The 19948-nt window shown below is 44.5% G+C and overlaps 2 protein-coding genes and 1 non-coding gene across 3 annotated transcripts; all 3 read right to left on the bottom strand.

Moving 5' to 3' along the window:
- Nucleotides 1-4352: 4352 nt before the first annotated feature.
- Nucleotides 4353-5047, bottom strand: LOC140835720 (uncharacterized). Its single transcript, XM_073201126.1, has 2 exons — nt 4948-5047; nt 4353-4738 (listed from the first exon to the last, which is right to left on the bottom strand). The coding sequence occupies exons 1-2, from the start codon at nt 5045-5047 to the stop codon at nt 4353-4355; spliced, it is 486 nt and encodes a 161-aa protein (XP_073057227.1).
- Nucleotides 5048-9528: 4481 nt separating this feature from the next.
- LOC140837541 (small nucleolar RNA R71) lies at nt 9529-9634 on the bottom strand. Its single transcript, XR_012119371.1, has one exon. It is a non-coding gene; the product is annotated as a small nucleolar RNA R71 (small nucleolar RNA).
- A 9322-nt stretch (nt 9635-18956) lies between these two features.
- On the bottom strand, nt 18957-19442 carry LOC140835719 (uncharacterized). Its single transcript, XM_073201125.1, has one exon. The coding sequence runs from the start codon at nt 19440-19442 to the stop codon at nt 18957-18959; it is 486 nt and encodes a 161-aa protein (XP_073057226.1).
- Between the last annotated feature and the right edge of the window lie 506 nt (nt 19443-19948).

The following is a 19948-nucleotide window of genomic DNA, read 5'->3' as shown; positions in this document are numbered from 1 at the left end:
TCAAATCGCAATCTTGTTCTGAATGGTAAGATTTGGTCTGAGCTCCCCTATAAATAGCAGTCATCTCCTCATTTCAATTTCACTTCTCCCCTACATAATTTTTCTCTACAATTCGTTCATCAGCTCTCTCCCTTCTACGCTCTACCTGCGCGTTAACCCTAGCACCACTTCACCATCACCACTCCACCACACGTGACCCTCACGCACTCCCCACCCCTTTGCAGCGCCGCCCCTCCTCGCTCGGCGCTTGCGCGTTCCAGGCCACGCCCTCGCCGTGCAGTCATGCCCATCCAGCTCGCCCAGCATCTTTTTCGCCTCCATCGGGGGCTCGCCCCACGCCGAGCACACCCTCGGCGAGTTCACTGAGCGCCTGCCACTGCCCGTACGCACGAACGACATCCTCCTGCCGAAGCGCTTGCACCAGCGCGCATCACGCTCGCCCGGCGCGCCTTCTCCCCGCACGAGCACCCCCTGCACACTCGCCCAGATCGCCTCTCAGCACACAATCACCGTCTGCACGCACTTCGCTTGCCCGGTGCACCCTCGCCCCGCACGAGCGCCTCAGACCCCTTGCTCGCCACGCTCGCCCGAGCGCCTCACCCTCTCCCAGTTCAGCCCGCCTTGCTCGCCACGCTTGCCCGAGCGCCATATCGTCGTCAAACACCCGAGTGTTTCACCCTCGCCCAGCGTCCGAGCACCAGCTCTCCCCTCACCCTCACCACGCTCGCCGAGTGCCTCGATAGCGCACGCTCGCTCGGCGCGCCCTCGCCCCGCACGAGCGTGCACCACACTTGTGCTCGTCACTGGCTCATCCTTGCCGCTTTTTGAGTATTCCTTCACGTCTCTTCCGAATAAGTTCTCTCCTTTTACTGTTTGATTATCCATAACACTTATGTCTTCTTCCGATTCCGAGTCTAGTTCCTCTAGTGGTTCGGAGAGGTCCAGCGGGTCTAGCAAGTCTAGCCAGAGTAGGACTTCCCTAGTTGATCTTGAATTTACCCTTGATTCCCGTGAGGAGGAAGTCACCAACCACAGTCGTCCTGGTAAGGAAGTTCGTCACGTGACCCAACAAATGAACATATTTGAAGCAGATAACTTATGGTACGGTCATTTGTCATCCCACATCCCTCCTGGTAGCGAGTCAAAATTAGAACTTTGTGGCACATTCCTCTCTCCCATCAGATCATCATCCCTACCTCTAAGGACCGACCTTACCTAGCTCCTAAGGGATACTACACCTTCTTTCAACACCACCTTGATGCCAATCTTCGTTTTCCCCTTTGCGATTTCTTCCAATAATTGAGAAAGTACTATCAGGTACATCTAGGTTTGCTCAATCCCAATGCTCTCCGCTTGATAAGTTGTTTCGCTGTGTTATTCCGGCCCTAGGCCTCCCTTTGAATTGCACCACTTTCTCCTACTTTTTAGTTCTGTCCAGATAAAAAAAAAGACCATTTTATGTGACTTCGCGGTCTAGCCACAAGGTTTTTGAGTGGGCTCCTAGTCATGTTAAGGGCTAGAAAAAATACTTCTTCTTTATCCAGCCACCCCAAGAATTGACTTGTTATACCGATTGGTACCATACTTTCACCAAGCCTGAACCTTCCAAGGGTTACAAGAAGGATAAGGAGTATCTGGAGATATTGAGTGCACTAGGAGACCGATGCTTTAGCATTCCCCAACTTCTATCTGAAGATCTCTTGTGCCATGCCGGGTTAAGTCCCGCGAAAATTAAGCTAAAGGAGGACTCCGGTAGATATTATATTCTCTTCACCCCTTCTGTTTCTCTTTTGTTTGCTTTATTTGATAATATTCTCATTCGATTCACTGTTTTTATTTGCAGGTGTTAGAGTCATGAATTTTGCATTGCTTCGCGAGGCTGCGAAAAAAAAAGGCTGGGAGTTCATCATCCGCCCCCCCAGAAGTCGGTTGTTCCAGCAGTCACGATGACTGCAAAGGGAGATTGTTATGCTGCTGAGAAGAAGAAAACATGTTCTTGCTCTACTACTGCGAAGAGACCTGCTAGCTCCCCTACTGCTGTGAAGAAGAAGGCAGGCTCATCCTCCTCTGCCCCAAAGCGAGCCTCCTCTCCACCTCCTCAAGCCAAGTCCCCTCCTCCGTCTAGCAAGAAGAAGGAGTCCACTGATCCTACAAGTCCCCTCCTCCGTCTAGCAAGAAGAAGGAGTCCAGTGATCCTAGTCTGTTAGTTCCGCATCACGGTAAGCGCAAGATTTCTGAGATCTCAGACGTGTCGGTCTCTTCTGCAGAACGGTCAGGGTCGGATGAGGGGGCCTCCCCCTGAATCGGGGGTACATCCTCTTACACCTCAGATTCGGCCATCGTGGGGCGGGGTCCTACTCAACTGACTCAGAAGATAATGTATCAGCTTCCTTCCAATGCGGATGCAGCGTTGATGAGTTCACTGGGTTGGTCTGAACTCACTCGCCGGACATGCAGCAGTATCACTGAGGTATATTTCTCCCTCCAGTCTCTAGATTGGTGTCCAATACATGTATGATTTTCTTGTCGTCATTTCACTCTAGGCTACTTATCCAGGGCACGATGTACGTAGGGAAGTTTGTGGAGCACGCTAATGACACTCGATCTAGCGTCTGCCAAGAATTACGCGAGGGCAAGGCTCTTCTTGAACAGCTCCAGGCTACCATCGATGAGACGAAAGTGACGCACGCTAAGGAGCTTTCGGAGTCCCAAGCTCAAAGTGACGAACTTTTGAAGGAGAAACAGGAGCTTCTAAAAGAGAAACGGGAGCTTCAGCGACTAACAGAAGACCACGCGAAGGAGAACTAGAGGCTGAAGGAAGAGTCCAAGAATGCTCAAGCTGAAGCAGCACAAATCCGTAGGGAACTCAAGGATGCCAAAGCGCAACATGCTTCCGAAGCCTCTGCATTCAAGGAAGAATTCCTCAAGTCCGAGGAGTTCAACGATATCTACGCCCCCAAAGCTTATCATTTCCTGGAGGTGGGTTTCGAGGGTGCAGTCTGCCTATTCAAGGCTCAGGGCTATCCTCCGCCAGACGCCCCAACTGACTTCATCGACCTTGATGGTTTCATAGCGAGTCTCCCCCCCCCACCCTATTCTTAGACCGAGCTCCTTTACATATGTTATTTTTCATTTACGCAGACATTGTATGCCTTCGGGCCATATTCTGTTATTTTCTGCACTGCTTTACTTTTCATATTATTATGCGACTATGGATTTATGACGTTTACATCTCTCGTTTTTGTGCACTTTTGGTATGTACGAACTCGTTTTCTGTCATATTGAGTATTTTGAGTTTGCATTCACTACTTCTTCTGAATTTATCTCTGATGCTTTTAAACCACTAGGGTGAAAAAAATCGACAGAGTGCGAACCGCTCTGCTAGGCGACGCCTTAGTATGAAAATAAAATTCAACGCCCTCGCTCTCTAACTCCTCTGCTAGGCAATGTCTTAGCAGGAAAATAAAAATTTAATACCCCCGCCCCCTAACTTCTTTGCTAGGTGATACCTTAGGCAGGAAAATAAAAATTCAACACACTCGCTCTCTAACTCCTCTGCTAGGTGAGGAAAATAAAAATTCAACACACTCGCTCTCTAACTCCTCTGCTAGGTGATACCTTAGCAGGAAAATAAAATTTTTTCTCTTGCACTCTGCTCCTCTACTAGGCAATGCCTTAGTAGGAAAATTTAATTTTTCTCCAGTACTCTGCTCCTCTACTGGCGATGCCTTAGTAGGAAAATTTAATTTTTCTTCTACACGCTGCTCCTCTACTAGGCAATGTATTTGTAGGAAAATTTAATTTTTTCTTGCGCTCTGCTCCTTTACTAGGCGATGCCTTAGTAGGAGAATTTAAGCTCCTCTACTAGGCAATGCCTTAGTAGGAGAATTTAATTTTTTTCTACACGCCGCTCCTCTACTAGGCGATGTCTTAGTAGGACAATTTAATTTTCTCCAACACTCTGCGCCTCTACTAGGCGATGTCTTGGTAGGAAAATTTAATTTTTCTCCTGTACTTTACTCCTCTACTAGGCGATGCCTTAGTAGGAAAATAAAATTTTTCTTTATCAATCTCACTATACAACAACATTCATGAACTGAAAAGAAGAATTTGATTTTATCGAATTCCAATGGATTACATAGGAAAATTGAGAAAATAAAATACATTGATGATAGAGTCAAGAATAATACTTCCTAAGGTAATAATCATTCCAAGGCCTCTTCAAAGCCTTGCCTTGCGCATTCTCCAAGTAATAGGCTCCAGAGCTCAGCCTCTCGATCACTTTGAAGGGACCCTCCCACTTTGGGTCCAGCTTTCCTCTATGCTCTTTTTGCACCTTCCTCAGGACCAAGTCACCTACCTGGAAGTTTTTCTAAAATGACCCTCCGATTATAAGACTGTGCAATGCGGTTCTTATAAACTTCCATGTGAATGATGGCAGCCTCTATTTTTTCTCTCAAAAGATCAAGGTCAGTAGCGCGTCTCGCACCATTGTCCTCGTCATAAAACACTACCCTTGCCGATTCCAACCCAATCTCAGCCGGGAGCACTGCTTCATTACCATAGACCAAACTGAAAGGAGTTTCTTTGGTTCCTTCTCTCGGATTGGTTCCGTATGCCCATAAGACACTTGGTAACTCATCCACCCAATTGCTCTTAGCTTTGCCAAGTCGAACATTTAGACCCTGCACCAGCGTCCGATTAGTCACCTCCACCCGACCATTACTCTGCGGGTATGCTACAGAAGTAAAGACTTGTTGGATCTTCATCTATTTACACCAAGCTTGGATCTTGTCCATTTGGAATTGTCTCCCATTATCCGATATCGGTCTCCTAGGTACCCCGTATCTGCATATATACTCTTCAAAAAGAACTTCAGGACGTCATTCTCAATGATTCTGGCCAAAGGTTCTGCTTCCACCCATTTGAAAAATAGTCAACTGCTACCAATAGAAACTTCTTTCTGAGAAGGAGCTATAGGAAAAGGTCCCACAATATCCATTCCCCACTGGTCAAAAGGACAGGCGGCCGTGATAGCCTTCATCATCGCGGCCGGCTGGTGATGCAACCGGGCATGACGTTGACAACTATCACAAGAAATTTTCTCTCTCAACACAACATCCCTCATGAACTTCTCGGAGCACATAATCAGCCTCTTGATAACTCAAGCACCGAAGAAGCGGCCTTGCAAAAGACGTTCTAAACAGCACTTCTCCGATTAGCACATAGCGTGAACATTTTATCTTCAACTTACGATCTTTCATAGGGTCGACAGGAAGTTTTCTCTCCTTCAAATAATTAGTTATAGCGGTTCTCCAATCCTCTTCTTCTTGCTCAACTGCAGGTGAACTCGTGTGAGGTGTGAGTTCGACTTGAAAGACCACGTCTCTAGTCTTCCAACTTCCTATTGTCCCAGCCATATTGGCTAGAGTGTCTGCCTTCTAATTTTCTTCTCTGGGAATCTGTTCGAACGTGACCTCTATGAATTTTTCTCTAACTCTGTTCAATTCTTGATCATACTCAATAAGTTTTTCATCTTTCACATAATACAATCCAATTATCTGCTGCGCTACCAACTGTGAATCAGAAAAAACATGTACTCGGGTAGCTCCCACATTTCTGGCTGCTTGAAGTCCTGCCAACACAGCCTCATATTCTGCCTCATTGTTGGATGCTCGAAAATCCAACCTAACCGCTAACTTAACTTCCTCTCTCATTGGCGAAACCAGTACTACCCCCACTCCACTTCCATCCTTAGAAGACGAACCATCAACATACACTTTTCAAGGGTCTTCATTTTCATGATGCACGGTCTCAGCCAGAAAATCGGCTAATGCTTGTGCTTTAATAGTTGTTCTTGGCTCATACTGGATGTCATACTCTCCCAGCTCAGTAGTCCATTTTACCAAACGGCCAGACATGTCGGAATGAGTTAAGATTCCGTCCAATGGACTATTGGTGAGTACCACAATTGGATGAGATAGGAAGTAGGGCCTAAAACGCCTCCCTGTCATCACCAAAGCCAAAGCCAATTTTTCCAACCCTGAGTATCTGATCTCTTCCCCTTGAGTGCATGCGAAACATAGTAAACCGGCTGCTGAACTGATCCTTCTGGCTTGACAAGGACTGAACTCACAGCCCCTTCTGTTGCAGATAAATATACCCACAAAGGCTCACCTGGCTTGGATGAGATAGGTACTCCTTCAATTCTGTGAAAGCTTTCTCGCAATCCAGACCCCATTCAAATTTTTTTGCCTTACGCAAGGTCCGGAAGAATGGTAAGCTTCTGTGAGCGGACCTCGAGATAAAACGTGCCAGAGCAGCAATCCTCCCTGTCAACTGCTGAACATCTTTAGGTCCCTGGGGAGAGACCATATCTTGGATAGCTTGAAATTTCTCGGGGTTGGCCTCAATCCCCCTCTCTGTCACCATATAACCCAAAAACTTTCCATTCTTCACCCCGAAGACACACTTCTGAGGATTCAGCTTCAGCTCGTAGGATCTGAGGGTGGCAAAGGTTTCGACCAAATCAGGTACAAGCTGAGCTGAGTTTTTATACTTTACCATGATGTCGTCTACATACACATCGATGTTCCTTCCCACCTGCTCAGAAAATACTTTATCCATCAATCGTTGATACGTGGCTCCGGCATTTTTGAGTCCGAAGTGCATAACCACGTAGAAGAAAGTTCCTTCAGAGGTGATGAAACTCACTTTATCTTGGTCTTCCACAGCCAAGGGAATTTGATGGTACCCCTGATAAGCGTCCAGCATGCACAAGTATTGATGTCCAGCTATGGAGTCCAACAATTGATCTATCCGGGACAAACGATAACAATCTTTAGGACATGTCTTGTTGAGATCTCTAAAGTCCACACACATCCTCCATTTCCTTGAACTCTACGGAACAAGGATGACATTCGAGAGCTAAATAGGAAATTGTACCTCTCGAATGTGCCCAGCATTTAGAAATTCTCCCACCTCTTTCTTTATAACTCTGTCCTTCTCGGGCTCGAAATGTCTCTTTTTCTGCTTTACAGGGCGAGCATTCGGCAAGATGTGCAACCGATGCTCTGCCACACCTGGGGTCGTCCCGGTGAGCTCTTGAGCTGACCAAGTGAACACGGTGAGATTGGTATGTAAGCAATTAATGAGTTCCTCCCTAACCCTTGGGTCAAGTTCAGGGGCTATTCTGAGCATCTTCTTCTTGGGTCCCAGTGCTATGACCTCCGGTTCTTCTTCCATCACTTCTGGAACCTCGTTCCTTACCACGGGCAACCCGCTTTGCCCCCTTCTAATCATATTGACCTCCACATGCACTGATAGGTGGTGTTTTTACGTGTTTATTGCATTAGTTTTAGTTGTGTTTACATTGTGCATGCATGCATTTCATTTACATTTTGTTCATTTTATAGTAATTATTTGCATTTTATCATGTCTCACTTGTGTGTGATGAATCTGCAGGAAAAAATGGTCGGAGAACGAAAATCGGAGCGAAAGGTGGAAGACTCAAGAATTTGGACAGAACAAGCGGCGTCCGAGCGGTACATTTCTACCGCCCGGGCGCGATATGTGAATAACTGAAGGACCAAAACAGAAAGTTGGCGCTCGGGCGGTGCTTTTCTACCGCCCGAGCGCGAGAAAATGCCTCCGAAGTCATCCTTACAGAAAGTTGGCGCCCGAGCGGTACTTTTATACCGCTCGAGCGCGAGAAGTTGAAGTGCCAAGACAGGAAGTTGGCGCTCGGGCGGTGCTTTTCTACCGCCCGAGCGCGAATGCCGCACCAGCCGAGGGAAGTTACAGAGAGTGTGGCGCTCGAGCGGTACTTTTCTACCGCCCGAGCGCCGCCTATTTTTGGAATATTATTGTGCGCGATTTCTTACCTTAATTTGGGAGTGTGGCTGCTATGGAAAGATTATTGGTCAACTTTTGAGGATCATTCAGGATTTTTGGCAGCGGGGATCGAGTTTGGAGAGAGCTTTGGCACTTGGATTGAAGATTCGACGGTTTCCGGGCATCGTTTTTCGCAGATTTCGTCACGTCTCGTATTTCTAGTTTATTTTCCTTTATTTAAATATTGTTTTGCTTATTTTAATTATGAATTCTAGTAGCTAAACTTTCATATTTGTTGGGATTAAAGGGGATCCTACCCCAAAACTTTGATCTAATTAATTCATATTTCGATTTGTGATTTGTTCTTGGTTATACTATTGTTTTATTGTGTTGTTAGAGCGTAGCTAACTTTAACACCGTTTTTATATCGCGAGTGAGTTCGAGAGAATAACTTGTGATAAGAACTAGTAGTATAATTCGCGGATCTACAATTTGCATAGATATATGAAATTGGATACGTGCCGATAGTCATAGTCCTTAGGGTCGAAAACTAGGGGATTTCATCAATCGAAATGCGATTCATTCTTGATAAATAATTAAAGACATTTAATTACTTCATTGAGTGAATTAGTTTGGCATAGCTCGAGAGAGTGTGTTCAATTGAATAGGAAATCCTGTCGGAAGCGTAGAACACAATCGAACGAATTAATTAATTAATAAGGGGTAGGTGAACCAGAATTCCCAACAAATTCTTTTATCATTTGAAATTTAATCAATCGATTTAGCAATCATATTTTATCATTTAGTCTTTGAACTTGTTTATTTAATTTTCTTGCATTTTATTAGTCATAACACAACCAATCACCTTTCGTCGCTAAAGTTTTAATAACTAAAATAATAATTGTTAAATACAGTCTTCAGCGGAACGATACTCGTATTCACATACACTATATTATTACTTGACATCGTGCACTTGCGATTACTTTTTGAGCATACAAAATCATATTTTATTGGGGAATTCACAGTGCAAGTTTTGCTCGATCAAGTTTTTGGCACCGTTGCCGGGGACTGTTAATCTACAATTATATTTTTAGTTATTTTCTTTAGTGTATTTTATTTCTATTGAACTAACACTCCATATTTTAATTCAGATATCTTTTCCGGTGCATGCCAAAGTCACTTGACTTGGAGCTTGAGTGTGACCCTGAAATTGAAGGACTTTCCGCAGGCGAAGACAACAGCAAAGACTTAAGGAACTGATGGAGAGGCACGAACAAGAGCAGGAGGCGGAGCGCCAAAACGAGAGACGAATTGAGATGCCACGCCGCATACCCATGTTAGAGTATGCCCAGCCTTCTTTGGATGGTGCACGCCCCAGCATTGTGAGGCCGATTGTGCGGGCAAACCAATTTGAAATCAAACCAGCCATTATCCAGATGATTCAGAACACCGTCCAATTTGGAGGAACTGCTGTGGACGATCCAAACACACACATCGCGGATTTTCTTGAGATTTGCGATACTTTTAAATTTAATGGAGTTTCTGATGATGCTGTTAGACTGCGTTTATTTCCTTTCTCTTTGCGTGATAAAGCTAAAGCTTGGTTGAATTGTTTACCTGTAGGTTCGATCGCTACATGGGAGAACATGGCGAAGGCGTTTCTCATCAAATACTTTCCTCCATCGAAGACCATGAAGCTGCGGGCAGACATCACAACATTTGCTCAGTTCGATCAAGAGTCACTATATGGGGCGTGGGAGCGTTTCAAAGATCTATTACGAAGATGCCCACATCACGAGTTGCCACTTGGGTTAGTCGTTCAAACCTTGCTTACTTACTCCTAATCGTACTATGATAGATGCTGCTGCGTGTGGGAACCTTTTGAGGAAGACTGCAGAAGAAGGGTATGAGTTGTTGGAGGAGATGGCTGCTAGCAGCTATCATCCTCAATCTGACAGGAACAACCAGCGGAGAAGTGCCGGAGTTCACCAGGTAACTGATTTTTCTGTTATTACTGCACAACTTGATGCTTTAAACAGGAAAATAGACGGCTTGAATATGGGTGGCACGGCTATGCGTCTTCAAGAGATATTCTGTGAGAACTATGTGAAAGACTGTCAAGATGGAAATCCCTTCTATGTGCAAAATGAGGCACCGGTGAATCAAGTGGGAGTCCAAAACCGCCCAAGGAATGACCCTTATTCGAACACATACAATCCTGGGTGGAGGCAACATCCCAACTTCTCGTGGGGCGGTCAAAACAGCCAGAATAGACCGCAAGGAGGACAACAATATGGCAAACAACCGATATACAGATCCGATTCTCCTAGAGAAGAAAAGTCCAACTTGGAGCAAATGATGTCTAAGTTTATTTCTTCTACTGAAACTCGACTCCAAAACCAAGATGCATCGATAAAGGGGCTCGAGAATCAAATTGGACAGTTGGCCAAGATGATAGCAAGTAGAGAGCCGGGCACCTTGCCAAGTAATACCGAGACTAATCCAAAAGAGCAAGTGAAGGCCATTGAGTTGAAGAGCGGGAAAGTTTTGGAGCCTAGAGAAAAAGAGAAAAGCCAAGTGCCGGATGAACAAGAGGCGACATCTAAAGGTAAGTCTTCTAACCCTACACTAGCACCCACTACACAACCAAAAATTGTTATACCTCCTCCTTTTCCTGCTGCATTGAAAAAAGCAAAACTAGATGCACAATTTGGTAAGTTTCTCGAGGTGTTTAAAAAGTTGCATATCAATATTCCCTTTGCCGATGCTCTAATGCAAATGCCTAGTTATGCTAAATTTTTGAAGGATATCTTAGCAAATAAGAGGAAGTTGGAGGATCATATGACAGTCAACTTAACTGAAAATTGCTCCGCTTTGGTGCAAAACAAAATCCCACCTAAGCTAAAAGACCCAAGGAGTTTCTCTATTCCTTGCATGATTGGTGATGTTGTTTTTCATAAAGCACTATGTGATCTTGGTGCAAGTATTAATCTGATGCCATTTTCTGTGTTTAGGAAACTTGGGTTGGGAGAGCCTAAGCCGACGAGGATGTCCTTGCAACTGGCTGACAGATCTGTCAAGTACCCCCGCGGAGTGGTTGAGGATGTGCTAGTGAAGGTGGACAAATTCATTTTTCCGGCCGATTTCGTGGTGCTCGACATGGAGGAGGATACCGAGATGCCTCTCATTTTGGGGAGACCATTCCTTGCGACTGACAAGGCACTTATTGATGTGCAAGAGGGAAAGTTGAGATTGAGAGTGGGCGAAGAAGAGATTACATTTGATGTTTTTAATGCACTTAAGCACACACTGCATTCTGATAGTTGTTTTATAATTGATGCTTTTGACTCTCTTGTATCCAACTATGTGCAGGATGCTCTTAGGGACCCTTTGGAGGCCACTATCAATACTGAATTGGGAGAAGAGGAGTTAGACGAAGAAAGAGCTGAAATTGTGGCACACTTTAATGCCAACCAACCATGGAGAAGGCCAATGAGGATGCGATTGGAGGATCTAGGGGAACGAAGAGATTTGACCCCTCAAAGGTCAAGCATCGAGGATCCACCAACGCTTGAGCTAAAGCCGTTGCCTCCACACCTCAAGTACGTATACTTAGGTGAGAATAACACTTTACCTGTCATTATTTCTGCTGCTTTGACAGATGTGATGGAGGACAAGCTGTTGGAAGTTTTGAAAGCGCACAAGGGTGCATTTGCGTGGAAGGTGGCAGATATCAAAGGAATAAATCCATCCGTCTGCATGCACAAGATCTTGATGGAAGAGAAGTACTCACCTCTTGTGCAACCTCAAAGACGATTAAATCCAAAGATGCAAGAGGTAGTAAAGGCTGAAACAATTAAGCTTCTCGACGCAGGTATTATCTATCCTATATCTGATAGTGCATGGGTAAGTCCTGTTTAGTGTGTGCCAAATAAAGGTGGGATTACTGTTATCACAAATGAAAATAATGAATTAATACCCACTAGGACTGTTACGGGATGGCGTGTGTGCATTGATTATAGGAAATTGAATGATGCTACCCGTAAAGACCACTTTCCCCTTCCCTTTATTGATCAAATGCTTGAGAGGTTAGCGGGTCATGAGTTCTATTGTTTTTTAGATGGGTATTCTGGGTATAACCAAATCATGATTGCGCCCGAGGACCAAGAGAAAACCACTTTCACTTGTCCTTATGGCACTTTTGCTTTTAGACGGATGCCATTTGGTTTGTGTAACGCCCCTGCCACTTTTCAGCGATGCATGACTGCTATATTCCATGATATGATTGAAACTTTTCTTGAGATATTTATGGATGACTTCTCGATTTTTGGCTCGTCTTTTAATGATTGTTTGCAGAACTTGCAGGTAGTGTTGAGGAGATGTGAGGAGACAAACTTGGTGCTTAATTGGGAAAAATGCCACTTTATGGTACAAGAGGAAATTGTCCTAGGGCACAAGGTTTCGGGGCACGGAATAGAGGTGGATAAGGCGAAAGTTGAAGTTATCAAGAACTTACCACCTCCGGCGTCCATAAAGGGAGTTAGAAGTTTTCTAGGCCACGCCGGTTTTTACCGACGTTTCATCAAAGATTTTTCTAAAATTGCAAAACCTTTATCTTCTTTACTCATGAAAGATGTGCCTTTTGATTTCAATTCTGATTGTTTGCAGGCATAAGAGAAGTTGAAAGAGCGCTTAGTGACGGCTCCTGTCTTGGTGGCACCGGATTGGGATCTACCCTTCGAGATCATGTGCGATGCTAGCGATACTGCGGTAGGTGCTGTCCTCAGACAAAGACAAAACAAGGTATTTCACACCATATACTATGCAAGTAGGACTCTAGATGAAGCACAATTGAATTATGCCACCACCGAAAAAGAGTTACTTGCAGTAGTGTTTTCACTTGACAAGTTTCATGCTTATCTTGTTTTGTCGAAAGTAATTGTGTTTACTGATCACTCTGCCCTTAAATATTTACTTGCAAAGAAAGATGCAAAGCCACGCTTACTTCGGTGGATTTTATTATTGCAAGAATTTGATGTGGAAATAAAAGATAAGAAGGGTGTTGAGAATGTGGTTGCAGATCATTTGTCTAGATTAGAATTTATCAGTAATGATTGTGTGACTGATGCGATTAATGATTGGTTTCCGGATGAGCAGTTGTTTGAGATAAAAAATTGTCCATGGTATGCAAATCTTGCGAATTTTCTTGTTACAGGCTCACCTCCCCCAAATCTAACATTTCACCAAAGAAAGAAATTCTTTTCGGACGTGAAATATTATTTTTGGGAGGAACCTTTCTTGTTTAAGATTTGTGCAGATTCTATGATTCGGAGATGTGTGGCGGAGGAAGAGATGGGATCGATTCTTACTCATTGCCATGACCGTGAGGTAGGTGGTCACTTTGGACCAACGAGGACGGCATCTAAGGTACTCGAATGTGGCTTTTATTGGCCAACCCTCTTTAAAGATGCTCGTTCTTATGTGCTAGCATGTGATAAATGCCAACGGACAGGTAACATCTCTAACCGTCACGAAATGCCTTTAAATAATATCATTGAGTGTGAGGTTTTTGATGTGTGGGGAATAGATTTCATGGGACCGTTTCCCAGCTCTTTCACGAAAAAATACATTTTGGTGGCGGTGGATTATGTGTCTAATTGGGTAGAGGCGGAAGCATACGCCACTAATGATGCTCAAGTGGTTCTAAAATTTTTGAAGAAAAACATTTTTAACCGCTTTGGAACACCACGAGCAATCATTAGTGATGGTGGCACTCATTTTTGCAACAAACTCTTTGAAAAACTTTTAAGCAAATATGGTGTCACACATAAGATCTCTACCCCTTATCACCCCCAGACGAGTGGTCAAGTGGAAGTGTCGAACCGAGAGATAAAGAGAATTCTGGAGAAAGTGGTAGGCGTCAGTAGGAAAGACTGGTCGGTGAGGTTAGATGATGCTCTATGGGCATATAGGACTGCTTTTAAAACACCTTTAGGCACTACACCGTATAGGTTGTTATTTGGTAAAGCATGTCATTTACCTGTCGAGTTGGAGCATCGGGCATATTGGGCAACAAAAGAGCTGAACTTTAATTTTACTGATGCAGGTGAACAGCGTTTGCTTCAATTGGACCAGTTGGAGGAGTTCCGCAATTTGGCTTACGATCTTGCACTGTCTTACAAGGAGAAAACCAAAAAGGCTCATGACAAAAGAATCATCGAGAGAGAATTTAAGGAGGGTGAAAGTGTTCTGCTCTACAACTCCCGGTTGCGCTTGTTTCCCGGTAAATTGAAGCCGCGATGGTCCGGTCCATTCGTGATCTCGAAAGTTTATCCATCGGGAGCTGTGGAATTGAAAGATGGAAAAGATGGGACATTTACGGTCAATGCCCAGCGCCTAAAGCACTACATGGGTGGCACAGTTGAGCCACAACTTGGAATCACACGGTTCCAAGAGAATCCGAACTGAGACGGACCGACAGTCAAGCTCTCGACTATAAATTGAGAACTCTTCTTTTTCCCTTATCTTGCATTTAATTCAATTTCGATTATTGTCATCTTTATTCGTATTTATTGTTAATCTCGTTTCTTGTTCTTCAATTTTGTTTCAAAAAAAAAAAATCTCGATTCTGGCAGAATGTTGGCGCTCGGGCGGCATTTTTATACCGCTCGAGCGCGAAACTTCCCTTGGCTTACAGAAAGTTGGTGCTCGGGCGGTGATTTCCTACCGCTCGAGCGCGCCCGCTTACCTCTGACTTTTACGTCCATAGAGGTTGGCGCTCGAGCGGTAATTTTTTACCGCTCGAGCGCGATTACTTTATATGCGCGATTTCCTTTCCTTTTCTTCATTCTGTGCGCACATCTCCCCCAATTTCTCCCCAAATCCCTAACCCTCTTCCACTCTACTCTCAAATTTTTGCAGGCAATCTCTCCTACCATCAAGACTCAAGCATCGTGGGCAAGCTCCTCCTTCGGAATTCAAGCGTCATCTTCTCCGATTCCCCCAAAATCTCTCTCATCCACTACCATGACTCCAAAGAAGAAACAAAGAGGTACTTCCGCTTCTTCCTCTTCTTCGACTTTTGATAGGCATCGCTTTATTAGTGAGGGAGCTCGGGTTAGGTATGAGCATGCCAAGATAAATAGAAATCCGATAGTAGAGAGGGGATTCCGAAAAGAATCTGCCGATAGGCACATAGGAACTCGGATAGAATTGGAACGGCGTGGATGGGAAACTTTTTCCAATCAACCTAAGGTGGCGGTAGTTTCGGTGGTGCGTGAATTTTACGCGAATGCTATGGAGGGGAGAAATGGGACGGTGTTTGTTCGGGGTGTACATGTCCCGTGTGACTCGGCAACTATCAATGCACTGTTGGAAACGGCGGAGGTCGACAACTCTCGTTTTGAGGCTTTAGCTGCTGACCCGGACTATGACTTGATTATCACCGCGCTATGCCATCCGGGTGCGGGTGCGATGTGGAAACCAGTGGGCGGACCGCCGAGCTGTTTCGACGAGAAATTCTTGACCGTTGACGCTGCCATGTGGTACTTATTTGTGGCCCGACGGATGATGCCGGTCTCGCATAAGAGCGAGGTCCAAAAGGAACGAGCAGTTCTCCTTTTTGCGTTAACTCACGGCTACGACGTGAATGTGGGCACACTTATCCACTCTCAAATCATGTTGTGTGCTCGCAACAGTCACGTCGGTCTGTTCTTCCCGACAATTATATCCGAGTTGTGTGCCCGTGCGGGAGTTCTATTCCGGGACGACGAGGAGTGGATTCAACCCATGAAGCCGATTTCCATCGAAAACGATAAGCGAAAGCATGCCAAGCGACAGATTGACTTCCCCACTGAGGAGGAAAATTTAGGTGGCTCTAGCGCCGCCGCTCCACGCCGCCGCCCATCACAACCCCGCAGGCGAACGACAAATGATAAAATGGATGAAAATCTAGCCTTCCAAGCTCATCAGGGCCAGTTCGATTCATACGTCGCAGACCATTTGCCTCATCTGGACTACATGATGCGCTCGATGCTTGTGCACGGGGGCGTTGACCCGTCGACCATTCCACCGACTCCGCTACCTCCCCCCCCCCCATTCCAGTTCCAGTATGATTATTCTCAACATGGGGAGGCCGCAGGAGTGCCACCGCCGGAGCACGATGAGGATGACACTTGATCAGGGGAGTTTACTGTTTCCCCTCTTTTGCACATTTATTTTTTTCCTTTTAGCTGTTTCCTGTTTTTTCTTTCTTTTCGTTGTTTCCGTCTAGCATGTTTATTCGCTTTCATGTTTATTAGTCTGCATTTGTGTTTGCATGTCTATGTTTTAGTCTTTTGTGCAATGGGGACATTGCACACGTCTAGTATGAGGGGGTCGTTATACGTCTTCTTCGTTGTTTGCATTCGTCTGTGTCTTGCATGAGTAGCAGTGATGGTGACATTAGTAAATTGGTAGCCGATGATGATTGTGGGATGAATGAACTGCATGTTACTTAGTCGTATCACACGTTATGAATACCCCAGTGAAATGAAATGTTTATTTTATATGCGTACATTGTGGGTATTATTAGTAGTGTACACGATAGTCGAGTTTAAGAATCTGTGGTAGGAACTGAAATAACATGAGATGCAAGTCGAACTTGAATGAATTGTGTTGACAGTAGCGACCGACCAGTAACATGAAATAGCGTAGATCATTTGAACCCACCGGAATAACTTTCGTCCCAATTGTGCATACTACCTCAAGAGTTATCCCTAAGCCAACTAAACAAGCATTCCATATACTCAAAAGTTAGGGAGTACACTTGAGAAAATTATGCACCAAAAAAAAAAAAAATGAGAAGTATTACAACAAGAGTGTTGTAAATGAAAAAAGGGGATGTAAGGTGTGGGGGAGCCAAAAAGGGATGAAATCATATCCCAAGGCTAAATAGATGGAGAAGTAAGGCGTTGAGGAATGTCAGATAAAAATTCTGACAAGTGCATAATGAAAATGATCAGTGTACGTCCCATCTTCTTTAGCCGTTCGAAACCTCATGAAATTGAATTCCCAATTCCTGGTGTACAACCTTGAAAATCAGCCGCTTTGTGTTCACTTGTTGGTCACGACTAGAAACAGAACTCGGGATAGGGAAACTTGCATTGAACTGTTGATTTGGTGGCTCGCATGATTTGCAAATGAAACTGTCTGAAGCACGAGCTAGTGAGACCCACAGCACACACACGACCACACTTTCTGGTCAAAATCAAATTGCTATAAGGTGCTTTGAAAGGGGCGTTGATGAATGTTGTGATTTGACTAATTGTATGTGGTTCACAAACCAGCTGAGGCAGGATGTCAGTTTGATAATTCACCATCACTTTCGTTATCTTCATACCTTCGTTTTGAGTCTGTTTCGTAATGATTGGTTATGGTTTGTAACCTATTTTGCTTGAGGGCAAGCAAAAGGTTAGTATGAGGGGGTTGATAGGTGGTGTTTTTACGTGTTTATTGCATTAGTTTTAGTTGTGTTTACATTGTGCATGCATGCATTTCATTTACATTTTGTTCATTTTATAGTAATTATTTGCATTTTATCATGTCTCACTTGTGTGTGATGAATCTGCAGGAAAAAATGGTTGGAGAACGAAAATCAAAGCGAAAGGTGGAAGACTCAAGAATTTGGACAGAACAAGCGGCGCCCGAGCGGTACATTTCTACCGCCCGGGCGCGAGAAGTGAATAACTGAAGGACCAAGACAGAAAGTTGGCGCTCGGGCGGTGCTTTTCTACCGCCCGAGCGCGAGAAAATGCCTCCGAAGTCATCCTTACAGAAAGTTGGCGCCCGAGCGGTACTTTTATACCGCTCGAGCACGAGAAGTTGAAGTGCCAAGACAGGAAGTTGGCGCTCGAGCGGTGCTTTTCTACCGCCCGAGCGCGAATGCCGCACCAGCCGAGGGAAGTTACAGAGAGTGTGGCGCTCGAGCGGTACTTTTCTACCGCCCGAGCGCCGCCTACTTTTGGAAGATTATTGTGCGCGATTTCTTACCTTAATTTGGGAGTGTGGCTGCTATGGAAAGATTATTGGTCGACTTTTGAGGATCATTCAGGATTTTTGGCAGCGGGGATCGAGTTTGGAGAGAGCTTTGGCACTTGGATTGAAGATTCGACGGTTTCCGGGCATCGTTCTTCGCAAATTTCGTCACGTCTCGTATTTCTAGTTTATTTTCCTTTATTTAAATATTGTTTTGCTTATTTTAATTATGAATTCTAGTAGCTAAACTTTCATATTTGTTGGGATTAAAGGGGATCCTACCCCAAAACTTTGATCTGATTAATTCATATTTCGATTTGTGATTTGTTCTTGGTTATACTATTGTTTTATTGTGTTGTTAGAGCGTAGCTAACTTTAACACCGTTTTTATATCGCGAGTGAGTTCGAGAGAATAACTTGTGATAAAAACTAGTAGTATAATTCGCGGATCTACAATTTGCATAGATATATGAAATTGGATACGTGCCGATAGTCATAGTCCTTAGGGTCGAAAACTAGGGGATTTCATCAATCGAAATGCGATTCATTCTTGATAAATAATTAAAGACATTTAATTACTTCATTGAGTGAATTAGTTTGGCATAGCTCGAGAGAGTGTGTTCAATTGAATAGGAAATCCTGTCGGAAGCGTAGAACACAATCGAACGAATTAATTAATTAATAAGGGGTAGGTGAACCAGAATTCCCAACAAATTCTTTTATCATTTGAAATTTAATCAATCGATTTAGCAATCATATTTTATCATTTAGTCTTTGAACTTGTTTATTTAATTTTCTTGCATTTTATTAGTCATAACACAACCAATCACCTTTCGTCGCTAAAGTTTTAATAACTAAAATAATAATTGTTAAATACAGTCTTCAGCGGAACGATACTCGTATTCACATACACTATATTATTACTTGACATCGTGCACTTGCGATTACTTTTTGAGCATACAAAATCATATTTTATTGGGGAATTCACAGTGCAAGTTTTGCTCGATCATGCACCTTCTTTCCCTCTTCTTTCACTATTACTTCATAACATCGTCGCGCAACTTTCTGCTCTCCACACAAGACTCCCACCTCCTTCCCCACAGGAAACTTCAATTTTGATGATACGTGAAAGCTACGGCTCTGAAATCTTTCAAGGCTGGCCGTCCCAGGATTCCATTATATGATGAGGGGGTATCCACCATGGTAAATGTTATCATCTTTGTTATCCGTCGAGGGTCGCATCCCAAAGATAGGGGATGAGTAATCTGACCCAGCGGTAGAGTGGCATGTCCCGTGAACCCATATAGAGGAGTAGAGATCGGTTCGAACTCAAATCCTTCCACATTCATCTGATCCAAAGTGCTCTTGGACAAGATATTTACAAAGCTTCCATTGTCAATAAAGATTCGTGCCACATCATAATTGGCAATTGTGTCCGTCACCACAAAGGCATAATTATGGGGAGCCACAATGCCTCGGACGTCTTCCGGGCCCAAAACTGATAACAGGATCCTAGGGTAAGTCCGCACCCCTAGATATTTCAAAACTTTCCAACTTCCTCCCACGCACTTTCCGAGCTCGCCCAGAATCTCCATCAGTAGCACCCCCCGAGATCATATGAATAATTCCTCTTGTATGGTGGTTATCCTCATTCGTTCTCCTCCTCGGTTCAATGGGCTCCCGAGGGACATCCTGACCTCGACCTTCTCTCCTCGACTCCTCGAACCTCTGATTTATCCACGGAGGGCCTCGACCTTGCTTAGAATACGGGCGAGATCTCAGTTCCTTCCCTGACGACGGAGACCGAGCACTGCTCTCAACCCTTTGCGACTAATCCCCCCTCTCCCTTGACTCCCTCACCTCCATCACTTTATCCCGATTCCTATTTCAAAGAACATGTGACGATAATTGTCCTCTACTTCTAGTTCTATCCTCCTCTCTTTCCCCCGTACCCCTCTTCCTTCCTCCTCTCTCCGCTCCCTCCACTCTACTTCCCCCAGGCCGGTTCTCCATCCTTCTGCACCGTTGAGCATCTTCCAAGTTTACATATTTCTCAGCTCGAGCCAACAGATCATCATAGCTCGACGGAGGCTTCTTGACC

This window comes from Primulina eburnea, chromosome 7, assembly GCF_022965805.1.
Source record: "Primulina eburnea isolate SZY01 chromosome 7, ASM2296580v1, whole genome shotgun sequence".
Classification (NCBI taxonomy): domain Eukaryota; kingdom Viridiplantae; phylum Streptophyta; class Magnoliopsida; order Lamiales; family Gesneriaceae; genus Primulina; species Primulina eburnea.
The sequence above is the reverse complement of the archived record's forward strand: the minus strand, read 5'-3'. Positions and strand labels throughout refer to the sequence as shown.